General features: G+C 48.4%; 1 protein-coding gene across 1 annotated transcript; it reads right to left on the bottom strand.

Moving 5' to 3' along the window:
- Positions 1–9,974: 9,974 nt before the first annotated feature.
- Positions 9,975–10,963, bottom strand: LOC6900958 (ubiquitin-conjugating enzyme E2 D4-like). The gene has a single exon (XM_002134623.3). It carries the CDS (start codon positions 10,804–10,806, stop codon positions 10,135–10,137), a length of 672 nt encoding a protein of 223 aa, XP_002134659.3. The 5' UTR covers positions 10,807–10,963; the 3' UTR covers positions 9,975–10,134.
- Between the last annotated feature and the right edge of the window lie 5,160 nt (positions 10,964–16,123).

Here is a 16,123-nt window from a genome sequence, read left to right as displayed (position 1 = left end):
CCTTCTGTGTCCCTTCTCAATCATGCCACATTTCATTGGCAGCTCAATGGCGATAAGGTGCCACACTTTGTTTTGGTTTAATTGTCAAACCGTTTGGCCGTTTATCTTTATGGCAGGCTAGCCTTGGCAGCCTTGGCAGACAGCCTGGCTGCGACAGACCCCAGAGTGTTTCAGGCGAGGTCCGAGTCGAGGTCTCACTGCCGTTCCTCTTCCCCTCTCTGGAACCCAGAGAGCCCTCCTGCCCTGCCCTGCTCGGTCCTGTCCCTCGCTGAACTGTCAACTGTCAGTCAGTGCTAGTGCTGCTCCTCCGCTCCTCCGCTCCCCTGCTACTCCGCCGAGATGGTCCTCTGTGGAACATCAATATGTGACTATGTGCCACTCAGCCCGCTGTCCCTGCTCTCCCCTCGGCTGTGTTTTCTTTGCCTTTTGGCCCATGTTCGCAGTGTTTTGCAGCATGTTACTTTTTGCCTTTCTGCTGATAACTGATATTTGACAACTTTTGATCCACTGACATTGACGGCGGCAGGCGGCCTCTAGTCTAGGACTCTCTTCCACTCTCGGGCTCTGCGATGTGTGGGACATTTAAGAAATTGGACAGCTGCTGCGAGGAGTGCCTGGGCATGGGCCTGGGCCTGGTCATGGGCCTGTGCCTGTCCGTCTCCATGTCATGCAAAAGAGTTATTTGCCGTCCATCAATGGGTGAACGAGGACAGGCATGGAATGGATTGGACTGGCGACTGTGGACTAGCGACTGTGGACTGTGGAGTGTGGAGTGGGCCTCAAGTATCACAATATCCTTCCTGTTTTCGGTTCGTATCGGTTCGTGCTTGGATTTGATTTGTATATTTTCTCACACAATCTCTTGAAGCGATTTCCCTCCCTGTGAGCATTGCTTCACGGCTGCGTAAGCACCACAACAATTTCGCAAAAGATTTACCGTGAAACATTTCAATAAAAAGCCCCCCCCCCCTCTGCCCCTTGCCCCTGTCCCTGCCGTTGCGTTCCCCGGTTCGCTGCATGATGATCATTTCAATAACAAGCCTGCCACTGCCGCTGCCGCTGCCGCTGCCACTGCCACTGCCACAGAGAGGAAGCCACAAAAAAGGAATCGCCTTCCGGTAATGGTTATGACCACGTCCGCGTACAGGGTCCGCCATTGAAAGCCGTTGTAATATGAGTAGAGAGTGGAGCAGAAAAAAGCCACTTTATTGAAATGAGCCAACCATCGAATTGTGGTCTAAATGAACTCGTTTTCGATCCAGAGAGAGAGAGAGAGACAAAGAGAGCGGGCTGGAGAGCAGCCCTGTAATTTCCTTTTGAAAGCCACCGCTCGGCGCATCTCCATTTCCATCTGCCTCGGCTTCTGCTGCTGCTGCTGCCTTCCCATCCATCGAATTTACGAGGTGGTCAAGATTGTGCCAAAAACAGAAAGAAAGAAGAACACACTCGAACGAGGGGGTAATTATTTCGTACATGAGGCACCCCAGACCCCGAAGGGAGGGCTCTGCCGGCGACTACACTTGACTGCCGTTTAAGTTGATGAATATGGAGTTCTGTGGCACGGTTTTACGACTCCCTCCTCGACTCCCCGGAAAAGGGGCTGCTCCATTAGATGGCGAGAGATGAGGTTAATTCGCTGCCAGTTTCGAAAGTTTTCTAATTACAACAAGCCAACGGCAGAGGCAGAGAGGCACGGAGGCAGAGAGGCACGGAGGAAGAGAGGCACGGAGGCCCAGAGGCAGGGGCACATGTTAATTGCTTCCCACTTCCCACACTTCCCCACCCCCCACTCGCTCACATCAATGTTTCGGAAAAGTCAGGCCCTAATTATTAATAAGCGCCAACGCGGTGGATGTCATTGTCAGAGGGAACCCCCCCGTACCCCCGTACACCCGTACACCCGTCCCCCCGACCCCTGGTGGCTGGCTGGCTGGCTGCTGTCATCATTTTAATGCCGACTCGTTATTTTATTTATCATCAACATCATTTCAAGCCCCAACGCTGACAGGCCGGCAGTCAGTAGCTGCTGCAACTACCTCTTCCCAAATGGGGAAGAGGAGCAGCAGTGTGGCAGCAGTGGCAGTGTGGCAGCTAGGCTGTGTGGTAGGGAATATAGGGAGTGCTCTGCTGCTGCTCCCGTAACATTCGAGTACGGCGCAGATAAAAGCCTTTCCATGTCGCTTCAAATTTAAGTTTTCAATTAAAAAAGACATAAAATCTACGAGTATGAGTCGCTGTCGCTGTCGCTGCCACTGCCACTGCCACTGCATGTGTATCTATGTGTATCTATGTGTCTGTGTGTGTGTGTGTGTGCGTTAGTTATGTGTATCTGTGAGTGACGTTCCACGAGCGCTTCAGCGGAGACGGAGTCTGAGACAGAGGAGACAGAGGAGGCGACGGAGGAGGAGGAGGAGGCTTCATCAAGCGAATAACAAATATTGTAAAGTAGTTTGACTTTGACAGAGACGTCATAACTGTTTAAGTATCGCCGCAGACGGTGGGCCAGATGCTGGGGCAGATGCCAGACGACCCAGAGGTTAAGAATGGGCCAAACGAATCACTACCAAAGTTTTCCAAAAGTTTTCCCACTCCCAGTCCCCGAAATTGGGGTAGAACATTCACACAGATACCCTGGCAGATGAAGATGCAGATGTTTCTGCCAGGAGCTCAACTTTCTTCGATAAATTATCGATAATTTGCGCACAAACAGAAAGAGCGGCGAGCGGTACCAAAGCAGCTTCCACTTGCGTCGATAAATAGTCGATGATGAAAGCTTGGAAAGATTCGGACTGGAATAAATACGTCACAGCTAGAGACACACTTCCGAATACCGAATAATATCGGTAAATAAATGGTCCTCTGGCTATCTATAATAATAGATAATCTTCCAGATACATAGTTTTCATGACAGAATCGACTTTTATCGATAAATGATCGATCCGGGAGGGAAGATCGATCAGGAAGATACAGAATACATATCTCACAGCTACCTCCAGCTCTGGTATCTATTAAACCTTAAAACTTCATCGACCCACCGTCGATAATCGAAGGAAGGAAGGAGGCCTACCCCTACCTAGACTTTCATTGCTAAATGATCGATAATAAGTAAAGGGTTTTGGCATCAATGGTTGAAACTACCATACATCGAGGCGTATACAATCTCCACTATTCGTACAACTCTTTCTCTCTTCAAACCCCAGCCCCAATCCCAATCCCAATCCCAATCCCAAGCCCAAAGGGCATCCCACTTTTCGGAACAACAAATTTCTAACCGTTTCCAACAAATTAAACTTGAAAACACTTTTATGATTACGAGTATGATTCGCCCTGTCCCTCCCTCTGCACCTCTTGCCCCTCTGCCCCTCTGCCCCTCTGCTTCAGTGCTGCCAAGTAATGTGATCAATTTAAATTCCCAAAAAAGTTCCACACAAAAAGTGGAGCATTTATCAATTTTTATGGCTCTATTCTGTTTAGTGGATTGTTGGCTGTTGCTGCTGGCTGTTGGAGGTTGCTGGTGTTTCTTATTGCTGCTTTTGGCCCATTTGCTGCCACGAGATACGATATGCAAATAACTGAATTTCTGTGTGTTTTCAACACCATATTTTTGAACACTTTATGGCCTCACGCTTTTCACACACAGAGAAAATTAATGCAAACTCTGGACACCATTTGGAAGTGGTCGTTATGGCCTCTCCACTCTCCACTCTCCACTCTCCGCTCCCCGCTCTCTGCTTCTTTTGTGTCCAAAATTGTTGGCTTGTGCCCATTGTGCGGGTCAGCTCAGCTCAGCTCAGCTCAGCTCTTGGGAAAGTGTGGCACGGCACTCGACTTGTGGCAATTCTATGGGCCGTGCCGCGCCGCACCGGGCTGCTTTCATTGTTGGCTTTTGGCTGTTGGCTGTTAAACGGAACGAAACCAAACGGTCAGCCTTCTGGCTAACTTTTGAGCTAAAAAGATAAAGACAATTATTATCGCCATTATCGCCAGCATCTGTTTTTTTTGGGGTCTGGTTTGGGTTTGGGTTTGCGTTTGGGGTCTGTGCGGATGCTTCCTACGTTTGAAAATGATATGCTGGCAGCAGTGTCTTTGGGGCTCTCCCATTCTCCCATTCCCCCACTCCCATTCCCCCATTCCTATTCCCATCCCAATGCCGCAATACAAATTGGCAATAACCATCAATTGGCCTAAAAGCCGAAAGCGGCTAAAGGTGTTTTCCAGCCAGTGTTTGCATTAGAATGAGCTATGCTATGCTATGCCTACCCAAGACCAGAGGAGCAGAGGGGCAGAGGGGCAGAGAGGCAGAGAGGCAGAGTGGCAGAGGGGCAGCGTGGCAGAGGGGCGGCTGCCTCTATTGCCTGGAATGCCCCGACGATTACAGTACCGCTGATCGCTGGTGCTCTCCTTGATTTGCTTTCCATTGTCTTTGTTTTCGTTTGGAAATACCCTCGATGGAATCGGGCATGAATACTAGAAGGCTTGCTGCATTCAGTGAGGAATAGTAGAGCCCTCCTGGAACATCCATCCATCCTTGAGAGCTAAAAGCTCCTGCGTACCCCCGGCTCACTCGCTTTGGGTCGAATATCCTGCCGGTAGTCCCATCTTTTGTGCCGAATTGGAGAACACCGCAGAGATCCCTGCATCCATCCGCGATTAGTGTATCCAAAACTTCGTTTAGCCCAAAGATTCCTGTGGCAATCTTCTCTTTGAAGATCGTGTAGCGATCGGCGGGGCCATAATTGTTCTTTTCGGCATTTCGATGCTGTGGCCAACAAATGCGAATGCGACTGCGAATGGTTACAATAGCATCTAGCCGGCAGTTTGGACAAATGGCACTCACACACACCGCCAGTCCGCTGCCGTGGCACACTCCTTGCCGCCGCACTGCTTGCCACACTCTGAACTCCGCTGCACTGCTGCACTGCACTCTGAAATGCACAAATGCATCCGCATCCTATGGTGTGTCCATTGTTCCATTCGAATGTTCTTCTGCCAGCGGCTGCTTCTGTTGCCTGCGTTTTATTGAATGTGGAATCAGGGGCAGAGTCAGGGGGCTGGGGCAGGGGCATTCCCGCGCCTAGCGCATAATTGTAGACTCTGGTATGATAATTTCCAACCTATCGGATGGGGATTGGTATCTCATTGATGTTGCAGAAATGTTAAGCGAAATGTTGCACAGAAAATCTTTCATGCCGCCACAGGAGACACACAAAGAGGCGGGGGGCGGGGGGGAGTGAGATGCTGCCAGGGGTCGTTGCCGAATCGATTGCCGATGTGCCCCATTAATTAGTGGAGCTGGCGCCCATCGCTCGTCGTTCATCGCCCAACGCCCAACGCCTGGGGATATTTACCATAATAGACAATTCATCAAATTCTGTGTGCCCCCAAAGCAGGCCCCCTGTCCCCTGCCCCCTTCAAGCCCTCATTCAAACTGTCAACTGCAGTTCCTAGTCTCGTTCAAGCATTCCCCTCTTGAGGCGTCTCCGCTGCCTGATTTCCTCTTCTACGATACGCAGGTTCTGCTAGGCCCTCGATAATTGCACTGTCACTTGGCTGAAGACATGGCAATTTGTGGCCATAAAAGCGCGCAAATTTGTTATCCCCCCCCCCCCTCCCCCTGCTGCCACTCTCCCCCTATGTATCTCTGTATCTCTGTGGCTGTCTTTATGAGGCCTGTTGATGAAATGGAAATGCAAAAGACCCAGTGAACAGATCTGCACAGACTCTGAGCCACAGCCCAGGCCCCGAGACCCATTGAAATCCATTTAATCGAGCCATCATTCCGCTTGCCATCGTCTCCGTGGAGCTCTGTTTGTTGATTTATGAAATATTTTGCGCCGCATTCGCGCCAAATGAAAATCCATTGCCCATCGTCCAATTTCATGGGACCGCGGCAGAGCCAGAGCCAGGGCTAGGGCCATAGCCATGGCCATGGCCATGACCAGGGCACGCGTTCTCTTGGATAGTGGATACTGGATGCTGGATAGTGGATGCTGGATGGGTTTATGGATGTGACTGTGGCTCTGTTGGGCGCTCGTGTTCATTCTTAAGCAGCTAAGAGGCGTTGCACATAATTTGCTTTGATCTGTTTCGCATTTGGCCAGCTGTCAACCCCGAAATGGGGTAGAGGGGGCTTCCCCTCGCCCCCTGGATGACGGCTGACAATGGAAGCCATCTCCTGGAGAGCCTTGCCGGCCTGCTGTTTAGGCGTAGGTTTCTCCGTAAATGCCAATTGCCAGAGATCTGTTTTGCAATCAGCCCGCATGTCCAAATTAATTTGCTGAAATAACAAAATAACAAATTGAAAAGTGCTCTCCGATCTGCGATCTACGATCTGTGCGCAGGAAATGAAGATTTATATATAGAATACAATTTATGAAATGTTTTCTTGTATCTTTCGAAAGCACTTGCATTACCATAAAACCTTCGAGCGAACCTCCCAAAAAAAGAAACCAAAATTTATGTTAATTTCCAAATTCGAGGCCCCAGAATTGCTTCCAATAATGTGGCCTGCCCTGCCCTGGCCCCCTTTCCGATGATCCCCCACTTGTACTTTAGATCCAGTGATAAAAAAAGCTCTAAAACAAACACTCGACTCGATTCGAATCGACTCGAAAGCGCGTCACGTTTTTCGGTGGGTTTCGCTCTTGGCTCCCCACAAAAAAAAAACTGTGGTCTCTGAGTGCCGGGGAAATATATGTTAAGAAAATAGATCTTCAGCTCTTGAGTTGTTCAGTTTTTTTCCAGTACTTTTGGATGTGTAACAAATTGAGGTTTGAAGACCAAGCCCCAAAGCCCACCATCGATTGTCATTATCAATGTGATAAGGCCATCCATCGAGAGGAGCAGCAAACGGGGCAGACGGGGCAGCCGCGGCAGCCGCGGCAGCAGTGGATGCCTCATCTGTGGCACAGCTGCTGTCAGTCGGAGACGCATCCACAGTCGCGGGGGAAATACTTCGAATGCACTTGAGACATTTCTCTTGAACTTCAACGCCTGCCATGCCGCTGTCAAAATATTTCAATGGGTTCTGCTCCCTCCCCCCCTGCCCCCTGCTCTTACTCTCTCTCCAATCCAATCCAATCCGCTCTGATTCTGATTCTGAATCTGTGTGTTTTTTCCCCCCCCCCCTTTGTTGCCTTTTTTTATGGGGACGGACTCGTTGTGCGGTCTTTTGATGAGATCTCAATATGACGGCTGTCCAATCCGTATCTCTCTCCAGGGAGAATGAGAATGGTTGCGTGGTGTGGACTGGAGTGGCGGCGGAGGTGGAGGTGGGGCAAAACAGTTTGTTAGACAAATTAAATCTGTTATTTTCAATTTTCAATACAAACCAGAAACAACAAACACCAGAGGAGGGACAGCAGATGGGTTGTGGGGGGGGAATGAACTTCTAAGTAAGTGAAACTTGTTCTTAGAGAGAGCCTGAAGAGAGACCTTCCCAATTTGCCACAGAGCCGCATTCCCATGTCGCGTTTTGTAACCACAAGATGATCGGATCGGATCGGGTAGATCGGATGATCGTCGGCCACCGACCATCCTCTCTCTCTCTCTACTGACTGCCTGCTCTGTCTACACTCTCGCATATTCTTGTATTTATAAGGTTTCTGTCATTTCTGTTAAGGATTGAGTTATTTGCTTGCCCAGAGCCCAGCCCCAGCCCCAGCCCCAGCCCCACATGTTTTTACCTTCTCTCTGGAGGCGGGGAGAGCGCCTTGGGGATGGGACGTGTGCAGAAAATGCGGTTGTTTTGTTATTGTAAGGCGATACTTTTTGCCCCAACGAGAATCGATCGCAACGATAAAGATTGTCGCACTTCATTCCGCAGTACATAAAATGTGAAAAATCTTTGTATAAATCATAGATGGGAGCCGCCCCTTTGGTCTTCCTTTCAAGGACTCCAGAATGCAAGAATAAAGGAAAAGCCGAAGAAGAATAACTGAAGTATAATGTTCAGAGGGAGATCGGTTGGGAGCTAGAAAAGATCACGAGTTTTGGAAGTTTTCAGAGTCAGCCTTTCCAATGTTATAGAAGGAGTAACTTCTGGGCAATTATCCCACACAATCGCCTCTATTTTGGCTTTGTTTGATGGCTTTCCCTCGATTTACCTTTAAAGCCTTTAAAGCGGAAATTAGTTTACACTCGAAGGGCCACCATCTGTCGAAATCTGGCAATAGAATTGCCATTTTCCTGGGCACTTAATGACATCAAATTTCCATGGACGACAAGGGCCTTTTGTTTGCATGTGTGTGTGTGTGTGTGTGTGTGTGTGTGTGTGTGTGTCTGTGTGTGTATGTCATTAGCATTGGGTGGGTCGGTGGTCCCTCCTTTGGAATCAGAGAAATTTCCCACAGCAATCAGAACTAATTTAATTGTGATAAACGACAGCTGCAGTCAACAATATTATTATTGCAGAATTTTCCCAGAGCGGAGCAGGGTGGGGCGGGGCAGAACTTAGAGAGCAAACAATAAAATAGCAATTAAAGCAGCAGCAATAAACATTTGATTGCCATTATTATTTTCCAATATGTACAATATTCATGCAACATGCAGAATCCACACACACACACGCACACGCACGCACAGAGATGCAGATGCAGAGATACACTCGTGCGAGTGGGTAAATTGTTGGCCAGCAAATTGATAAAATTGCAATAAAGTTAATTTCACATGGGCCACCCCTCCCGCCCGCCCCTCCCGCAGAAGGAGGGGAGGAGACGCCACTCGGCTCTAGCGGCATCTCCGTATCGGCATCTCTGCATATCTGAATCTGAATTTGCTTTTATTGACACTGTCTTATCATAACTAAAATCATTTGCATGCAAAACAAGGATCGGATGGGGATCCCCGGGGGTGCCAGGGTTGCCAGGCTGCCAGGGAACGGGGAAAGAGCAAGAGAATTGTCGCTGGCAAACATGAAAATTCAATAAGCATAAGAATTTCAAATTTACGATGAAATTAACAATAATATTGCAGCCAGCAGTTGCCGGAGGGCTGCACAACACGACGACACACGGTCACAAAAGGGGGGGGGGGGGGGGACACTTCCTATCTATCTGTCTCACGCTGCATGTCTCTCTGTCTGTTTCCCCCCCATGGGGCGGCGGGAGAGCTCTAGGTGGTGGAACAACAACAACAACAAAAGAAGAAAGCAAGAAACTCACATTTGCATGGGTCCATTTTCGATCCTGAACGAGAGTAAGAGCGTATTCACTTTGTTGTGCAGTTTGCCACAGCCATTGATGACCTATTCAGTGGTTCTTAACTGTAAAACTGTATATCCTATTTAGACCAGGGCTAGGATGAAAGAACTTCCGCATCGTCAAAAATCAATTTTCGTTGCGATTTCCATCGTTTGGTTGACTTCCAAATGACATTCGAGTTAGGGGGAAAAAAAAGAGACAGCCTTATGGGTGAAGCATGCAGTTAGAGAGAGAGAGGCAGAAATTTAGGGATGATATTCATATGGAGACCACACAATCGATATACATCGATAGATATCGCAGGGAAAGCGAACAAAGAGCACAGCAAGTCCATGGATGTTTTTAAAACGAAATTATATTAATTTAGTACATATATCCCCTAGCAGATGGCAGCGAGCACAGGCACAGGTCATCGCCCGAGACGCAGGCCCAGGCCCCGGGCCGGACTCCCAACGTCACAAAACGTCACAAAATGCTCTATTTTGCACGCAAAGTGAGTGCGGAATAGCGGCACGAGGCTGTGGCAAGTAGCCTTGTCCAGGCCTACAGCAGGGAAGCAGGGGAAGGGATGCAGATGGCACACCAAAAAGAGAGCCGCACTGCAAAGCACTTGCAGAAGATTCCTATGCACCTGTACGCACTGCCGAACTGCCACGTGAGGCGCCGCGGCGTCTGCGCAGAGTGCTTCAGACGGAGGTGTACAACACTGTCCACGTCTCGGAAGCGCGCAGAGCGCATTCCGGGCCTAAAATAGTAAATCAAACACTTTGCAGGTCTTGTGGGATGTGTGATGCAACAATTATCATCTCTGGTCTTTATTCGCGGTTATGTATTTGTATTATGTTCTTATGTTTTTGGTCGTTTGCTTATGTTTGGTATGGGGTGTGGTAGGTGTTGGTTACTGCCAGCCAATCGATTTGAAAATGTGGTCCATCTATTGTGGAGGTGTTGGTGGGGCAGTGGGGGCAGTGGGGGCGACAGGCTTGGCGTAGCGAGCGGTCCACTCGCGAGCCAACCGGTCGTATTCCACGCGGTCCTTCTTGAACATTGCGGCGGCGGCGGAGTTCATCGGGCTGTCGGAATTGGGGTCCGACAGCAACGACTGGATGGACAGCAAAACCTTGTCGACGGTCAGGGACGGCGACCAGGCTGTGCTCAAAATGTCCACACATATGTTGCCGTTGGCAATGTTGCAATGATAGATTTTAGTTAGGAACTTCAAAAGCGGTGGTTTGAACGGGTAGCCGGTCGGAAATTTGATTTCCAGCGGGAAATGCCCTCCCTCATAGGGCGTGTTCGAGGGGCCTAGAATTACGGCGCTCCAGGTGTAGATGGAGTCGTCCACCAGCGTCACTGTGCAGCCCTCCGTCGGGTTGCTCGTCATCATGGCAATCTCCTTGCGGATGCGGCGGGCGCATACATTATCCTCGTGTCCAGTTGCTTGAGTCGCATCTCCAGGGCCAGCGTCTGCAGGCTCCGCGGCGTCGCTGCGGTTTGGGGCCACGGCATCGCGCACAGCTCTGTCGGGGCGCTGGGTGGCAGCGCGCGGACGGCCGTTAGCATCGAGTCTCATTCTTCTTATTAGCACTCGGGGCACCCTCGGCATGACGGCAAACAGTCTTTTCAGATGAATTTCAATTGAAAAAAATTACTGCTTGCGAACGCTCTTACACTTAGCACACTAGCACTTGATCTGAAAATGCGAGTCACGGCATATGACAGCCGTGTGGCAGAGCTTCCTTTGACCCGCTTTCTAACACTTATTCCTTTCCTATTGCAAAAGCGGGCTGTGAGAGCGAGAGAGCCTCAGTTCTTGGACTGAAAGCATATGACAGCCGTGTGACAGATCTTCCTTTGACTCGCTTTCCAACACTTATTCCTCTCCTATTGGAAAAGCGGGCTGTGAGAGCGAGAGCGAGAGCCTCAGTTCTTGGACTGAAACACACTAGCACTTGATCTGAAAATGCGAGTCACGGCATATGACAGCCGTGTGACAGAGCTTCCTTTGACTTGCTTTCCAACACTTATTCCTTTCCTATTGGAAAAGCGGGCTGTGAGAGCGAGAGCGAGAGAGCCTCAGTTCTTGGACTGAAAGCATATGACAGCCGTGTGACAGAGCTTCCTTTGACTTGCTTTCCAACACTTATTCCTTTCCTATTGGAAAAGCGGGCTGTGAGAGCGAGAGCGAGAGAGCCTCAGTTCTTGAACTGAAACACACTAGCACTTGATCTGAAAATGCGAGTCACGGCATATGACAGCCGTGTGGCAGAGCTTCCTTTGACTTGCTTTCCAACACTTATTCCTTTCCTAATGGAAAAGCGGGCTGTGAGAGCGAAAGCGAGAGAGCCTCAGTTCTTGAACTGAAACACACTAGCACTTGATCTGAAAATGCGAGTCACGGCATATGACAGCCGTGTGGCAGAGCTTCCTTTGACTTGCTTTCCAACACTTATTCCTTTCCTAATGGAAAAGCGGGCTGTGAGAGCGAAAGCGAGAGAGCCTCAGTTCTTGGACTGAAAGCCGGGAAGCTCGTCTGGAGTGCTTCGTGAATGCTTACAAGAATTTTGGTGTTTATATGTCTGTCTCTTGTCTTCTACCAAAGACAATCCCAATAGTAAAATTGTTTGCACTCCAAGGTCCAGGGCTGGCTCCAGGGCTGGCTCCAGGGCTGGCTCCAGGGCCATAGAGGAAGAGCGCTGAAGAGCCAGCCCATGATGCAATTATACAAGGTGGTCTCGTCGGGAGCCGAAGTTTGTTCGTGTTGTCCCTTATCGTCAGTGAATGCTTGCTGGTTGATTATGAACGTTGTTCACGGACGACTTTTTTGATATATTCTTAACCCTTATGTCCCGACTGCAAAAAAAATAACATATTGCATATTATATAAATAGCATATAAAGAAAATTGTAATATAACTAAAAATGTTGAAGACAAATTTTTAATGGCTGCATAAAATTTCAATATTAAATAAATATTAAATATTTTATCAGTAAAATCATTTTATTTTAAAATTTTAAACGCCACGGGCCTGTTAAGGGTTAACCAACATCAACGAATGCCGTCTCACTCACACTCACTATCCTATGTGCCTTTCATTCGTTATCATTCGTTGTCATTCGCATACGTTAAGGGACTGACTTTTGCCGACGAGACCACCTCGTATAATTGCATCATGAGCCAGCCGATGCCTCGTTCCATATATGAGAAAGGTTACATACCTGACAGACACGATTCTCATACATTTTTGGGCTGGAAATCGGGATGCTTCTAGATCTGAATTCTCTCTGGAGCTCGTGTGAGCGGCTGCAAGGCCTTTTTCATTTTGCTTTAAATTCTTCCCTCATTCAAATAGATTGCAGAATATGAGCCTCTGGTCACTCGTAGCTGGCCATCTTTCAAATTGCATTTATCATTTCGCTGATTCTGGATACCGCAAGAGCATTTGCTCTGCCACCACCTCCTGTTGACTCCGGTTGGCCCCGTGGCGTCCTTTTTCTTTATAGTTTAATGCATTTATTTAATAAATTCATATAGGAAATTCCGCACAACGCCAATGGGGGCAGCATGCGAGAAAGAGAGACGACCCACGGCCATTGGATGGCGTTCACATCACGCACACAGAAAGTGGCACTTGAATGGTTCTGTTCATCCATTGAGAGGCCGAACGAGCACACAGCACACCATGCCACACCGCACCGCACCCTAGAGGACGGGACGGACGTACTGTACCATCATCATCGTCTTCCATCGCGGCATTGGGCATCGGGGCATTGGGCATTGGGCATTGGGCATCCCATGGATCCCCATCGAACGATTGTAAACAATTTTACGAGCTCGCTTGCAATAATCTACGCAATTTTATTGACACTTGGCTTTTTGTGTGTAATTCATGCCGCACCGCGGGATATCCACAAGATTGTCGCTGCAGACAAAGAGAGATAGAGAGAAAGAAAGAGAGGGAGACCCTTCAGATGGAGAGCTCCCAAACTTTCTCCAGCCAAATCTCTCTATCGAATCTATCAGCGGCACTTGACATGGGGAATGCGCTTCTCTTACCTTGCGGGTTGCAGGTTGCAGGTTGCAGGTTGCTGGTTTCGGGTTGCAGGTCGTCCCCGCGTTTTTGGGAAGTGGAAAGGGACCTCCCAACTATCTTCCATGACCCATCTGATTGTCACCTAACGTTTGACTAATGAACTGCTAGATGGAGACGGGATTGGAGGCTGCCAGCTGCTTCATTGAGAGTGTGGAGCGTGGAGTGTCGACTGCTGTCTGCGGTAGCTGTCTCCCATGCCACTTTCCACTCTCCGATAAGCTATCTGCCAATCTGGCATCTGGCATCTGTGCTACTTAAATGTGGCACTTAAATACTCTTAAACGAACCCAGCCGAATGGTATTTAGCATAGTTAAAGAGCCACGCCAGGCCGGGCCGGGCCATGCCCCGCCATGCCACCCTTTCCATCCCTATTCCACAGTCCCCAGTTCCCAGCTCCCAGCTCCCAGTCCCTAGTCCCCTCTCCTATCCTCTCTGTCATTCATTATGGCCCTTTAATCGCTTGTCATAAACTGCAATCGTATTCATTTCCCTCTCCGTCCTACGTCCTACGTCCGACGACCGACGTCCGACGACATGCAATTATATGTAAATAAATATTTTTATTTAAATGCTTATTTATTTATAGTATGCTCTTTATGGCCATGATTTACTCTCTGCAGTTACTCTCTTGTTAATAAAATTATTATGGATTGGATTGGAATGGATTGGATCGACTCTCTCTCCCTCTCTCTCTCCCCTTCTCCACCTTTCTTAGAATGCCAGCATTCTCTATCCTCACAGTCCACTCCCTCATTAGGCATTCGCTTCATTCACATATTTCCCAGCTTCTGGTACAACTTTCCAATCAAGAAACGAAAGAGAGACAAGCATTTGCTGCCAAGACTCAATTAGCCAACATTCACCCAAAAAAAAAACAAAATAAAAGAAGAAAAAAACATTCACAGCCTCATTTCCAGCTTGGTATTAAAATATTCGTCAATTTTTTATCGATTTTTTACACACCTCGAAAACACGGACACACGGACACACGGACACACACTCTCTCATAATTATTAACCTTTAGCATTTTCACGCTTGAAGCTTTATGGGAAACACGAAACGAGAAAAATATTTCAAAAATCAGGCGAGAAAAAACGGGGAATATTTAAAGATACTTTTTTTGTATTATTTATGAGTATCTATTTGTCAGTGGAGATGCGCAGGCAGCCGTGACTAATCAGGCAGTGAGGCAGTGAGGCAGGCAGGCTGTGAGGCAGTGAGGCAGTCCCATATTCTGATTCTCATTCTCATTCTCAGGGTACGGGTACGGAAAGTTTTTCTGCCGTTTCTGCTGCTAATTGCCGTGAAGGCGCCGCTACCAAGCCGGGCAGCTGGCAACCCTTCCGCGACTCCTCCGCAGCGCGGAGCCAGCCGCATGCAAATTGCGGCAACAAGTGCAGCACACACTCGACTGCGAGAGTGTTGGCCGAAAGCGAGAGATTTCAGCTTAATTATCATAGCGCACAGGGGCTGGATGAGAGGATGGGATGCAGTGTGCAGGGGGCTGGGGGCAGGGGGTAGGGGAGGGCAGGGGAGGCGAGGGGTCTGCGATTTGGATTGTGTGTACAACCAATCAGCAGCAGAGTCGCTGCAAGTCCACCAAACAGCAAATGAGCATCTGAGAGAATGTATGGTGGCGCATGGATGTGTCACTAAGAGTTTGAGGGGGAGGGATCGCCGCCAAGAGGAGGGGGGCTGCAGCTGCGGCTGCGGCTGCTGGTGCAACGTGTTGCGCTAATTTTATATGCAAATTATGGCAAAAGCGCGACTTGTATGCTAATTTAAGCCCCCCCCCGGCCCCCGGTCCCAACCCCATCGCTTCACACTCCTTCATTTTAATGATCTTTGGAGCTGAAGTCCGCTGTCCGCTGTCCGGAGATGGTGGCAAATATTTGGGGAATGCAGTGATGTGGCTGCGGCTGCGGCTGTGCCCCTTTTGGGTTTTTTTTTTATCTTGCGAAAAAGTGTGAAATTTTGACGCAACGTCAAAGCAATTTCCCGCTTCACTTTGCAGCGATATGTGGATCAGAAAGAGAGGGCCCGGCCGACCGGGCTGGTGGCATGGGACCTGGAACTTCCTTTCACCGCGTGTCTTGAGGCCCGTTAATGATTTTTGAATACATCATGCTGCGTTCATTTTAACACTCAAACACTCACAAACTCGCACACCCATACACCCATATACACTCGCTTGTATTCGCATATTTCGCGTTCTTTTGCCTTAATTTTGTTTGGGAAGTTTTACACTTGGCATCTTGTCAGGTTCTTCTCCTTCTCAGATACATTTCCGTACGATACGAGTGTATATATTTTGGCGTGTTGCATGTAAATCCTTTGGAGTGTGTCTTAATTAGATGTGCCACCAGACAACAGACAGCGACAGCAAACGACCCAAAAGATTATATATTGTGTACTTAAACTTTCCTTTTTTCGGGTTTGTTCTGCTTCCCTTTTTGGTGGTTATTAATCGTGAAATATATATATATTTAAAAACACCATTAAACTGCTGGGGAATATGCATTATTATTAACATTTATTCCTAAAGAGCTGATGGCTTTGGGAAGCTTATAAATCACGAAATTAACCCAAAAGGTGTTCTTTTTAAGAGCCACTCCGTTGAGTGGTACTCGAATATATTCAAAGTATTTGAATATTATCGGAAATATAATTGTAAAGCTCTCTGTTTGGAGAGACCTGCGGGGCAAACAAATCTTCAATATTATTCCAAAATTATCTGCAACAATTCAGAAATCTGTTGAAGATATTCCTTCAAAGAATCGGCACCAAAGGAACTCTTTTTAGTGGTTTTTTGGGTTTATTAGCCCCTGT

Source organism: Drosophila pseudoobscura, chromosome X, assembly GCF_009870125.1.
Source record: "Drosophila pseudoobscura strain MV-25-SWS-2005 chromosome X, UCI_Dpse_MV25, whole genome shotgun sequence".
Classification (NCBI taxonomy): Eukaryota; Metazoa; Arthropoda; class Insecta; order Diptera; family Drosophilidae; genus Drosophila; species Drosophila pseudoobscura.
This window is presented reverse-complemented; position numbering and strand designations above follow the sequence as displayed.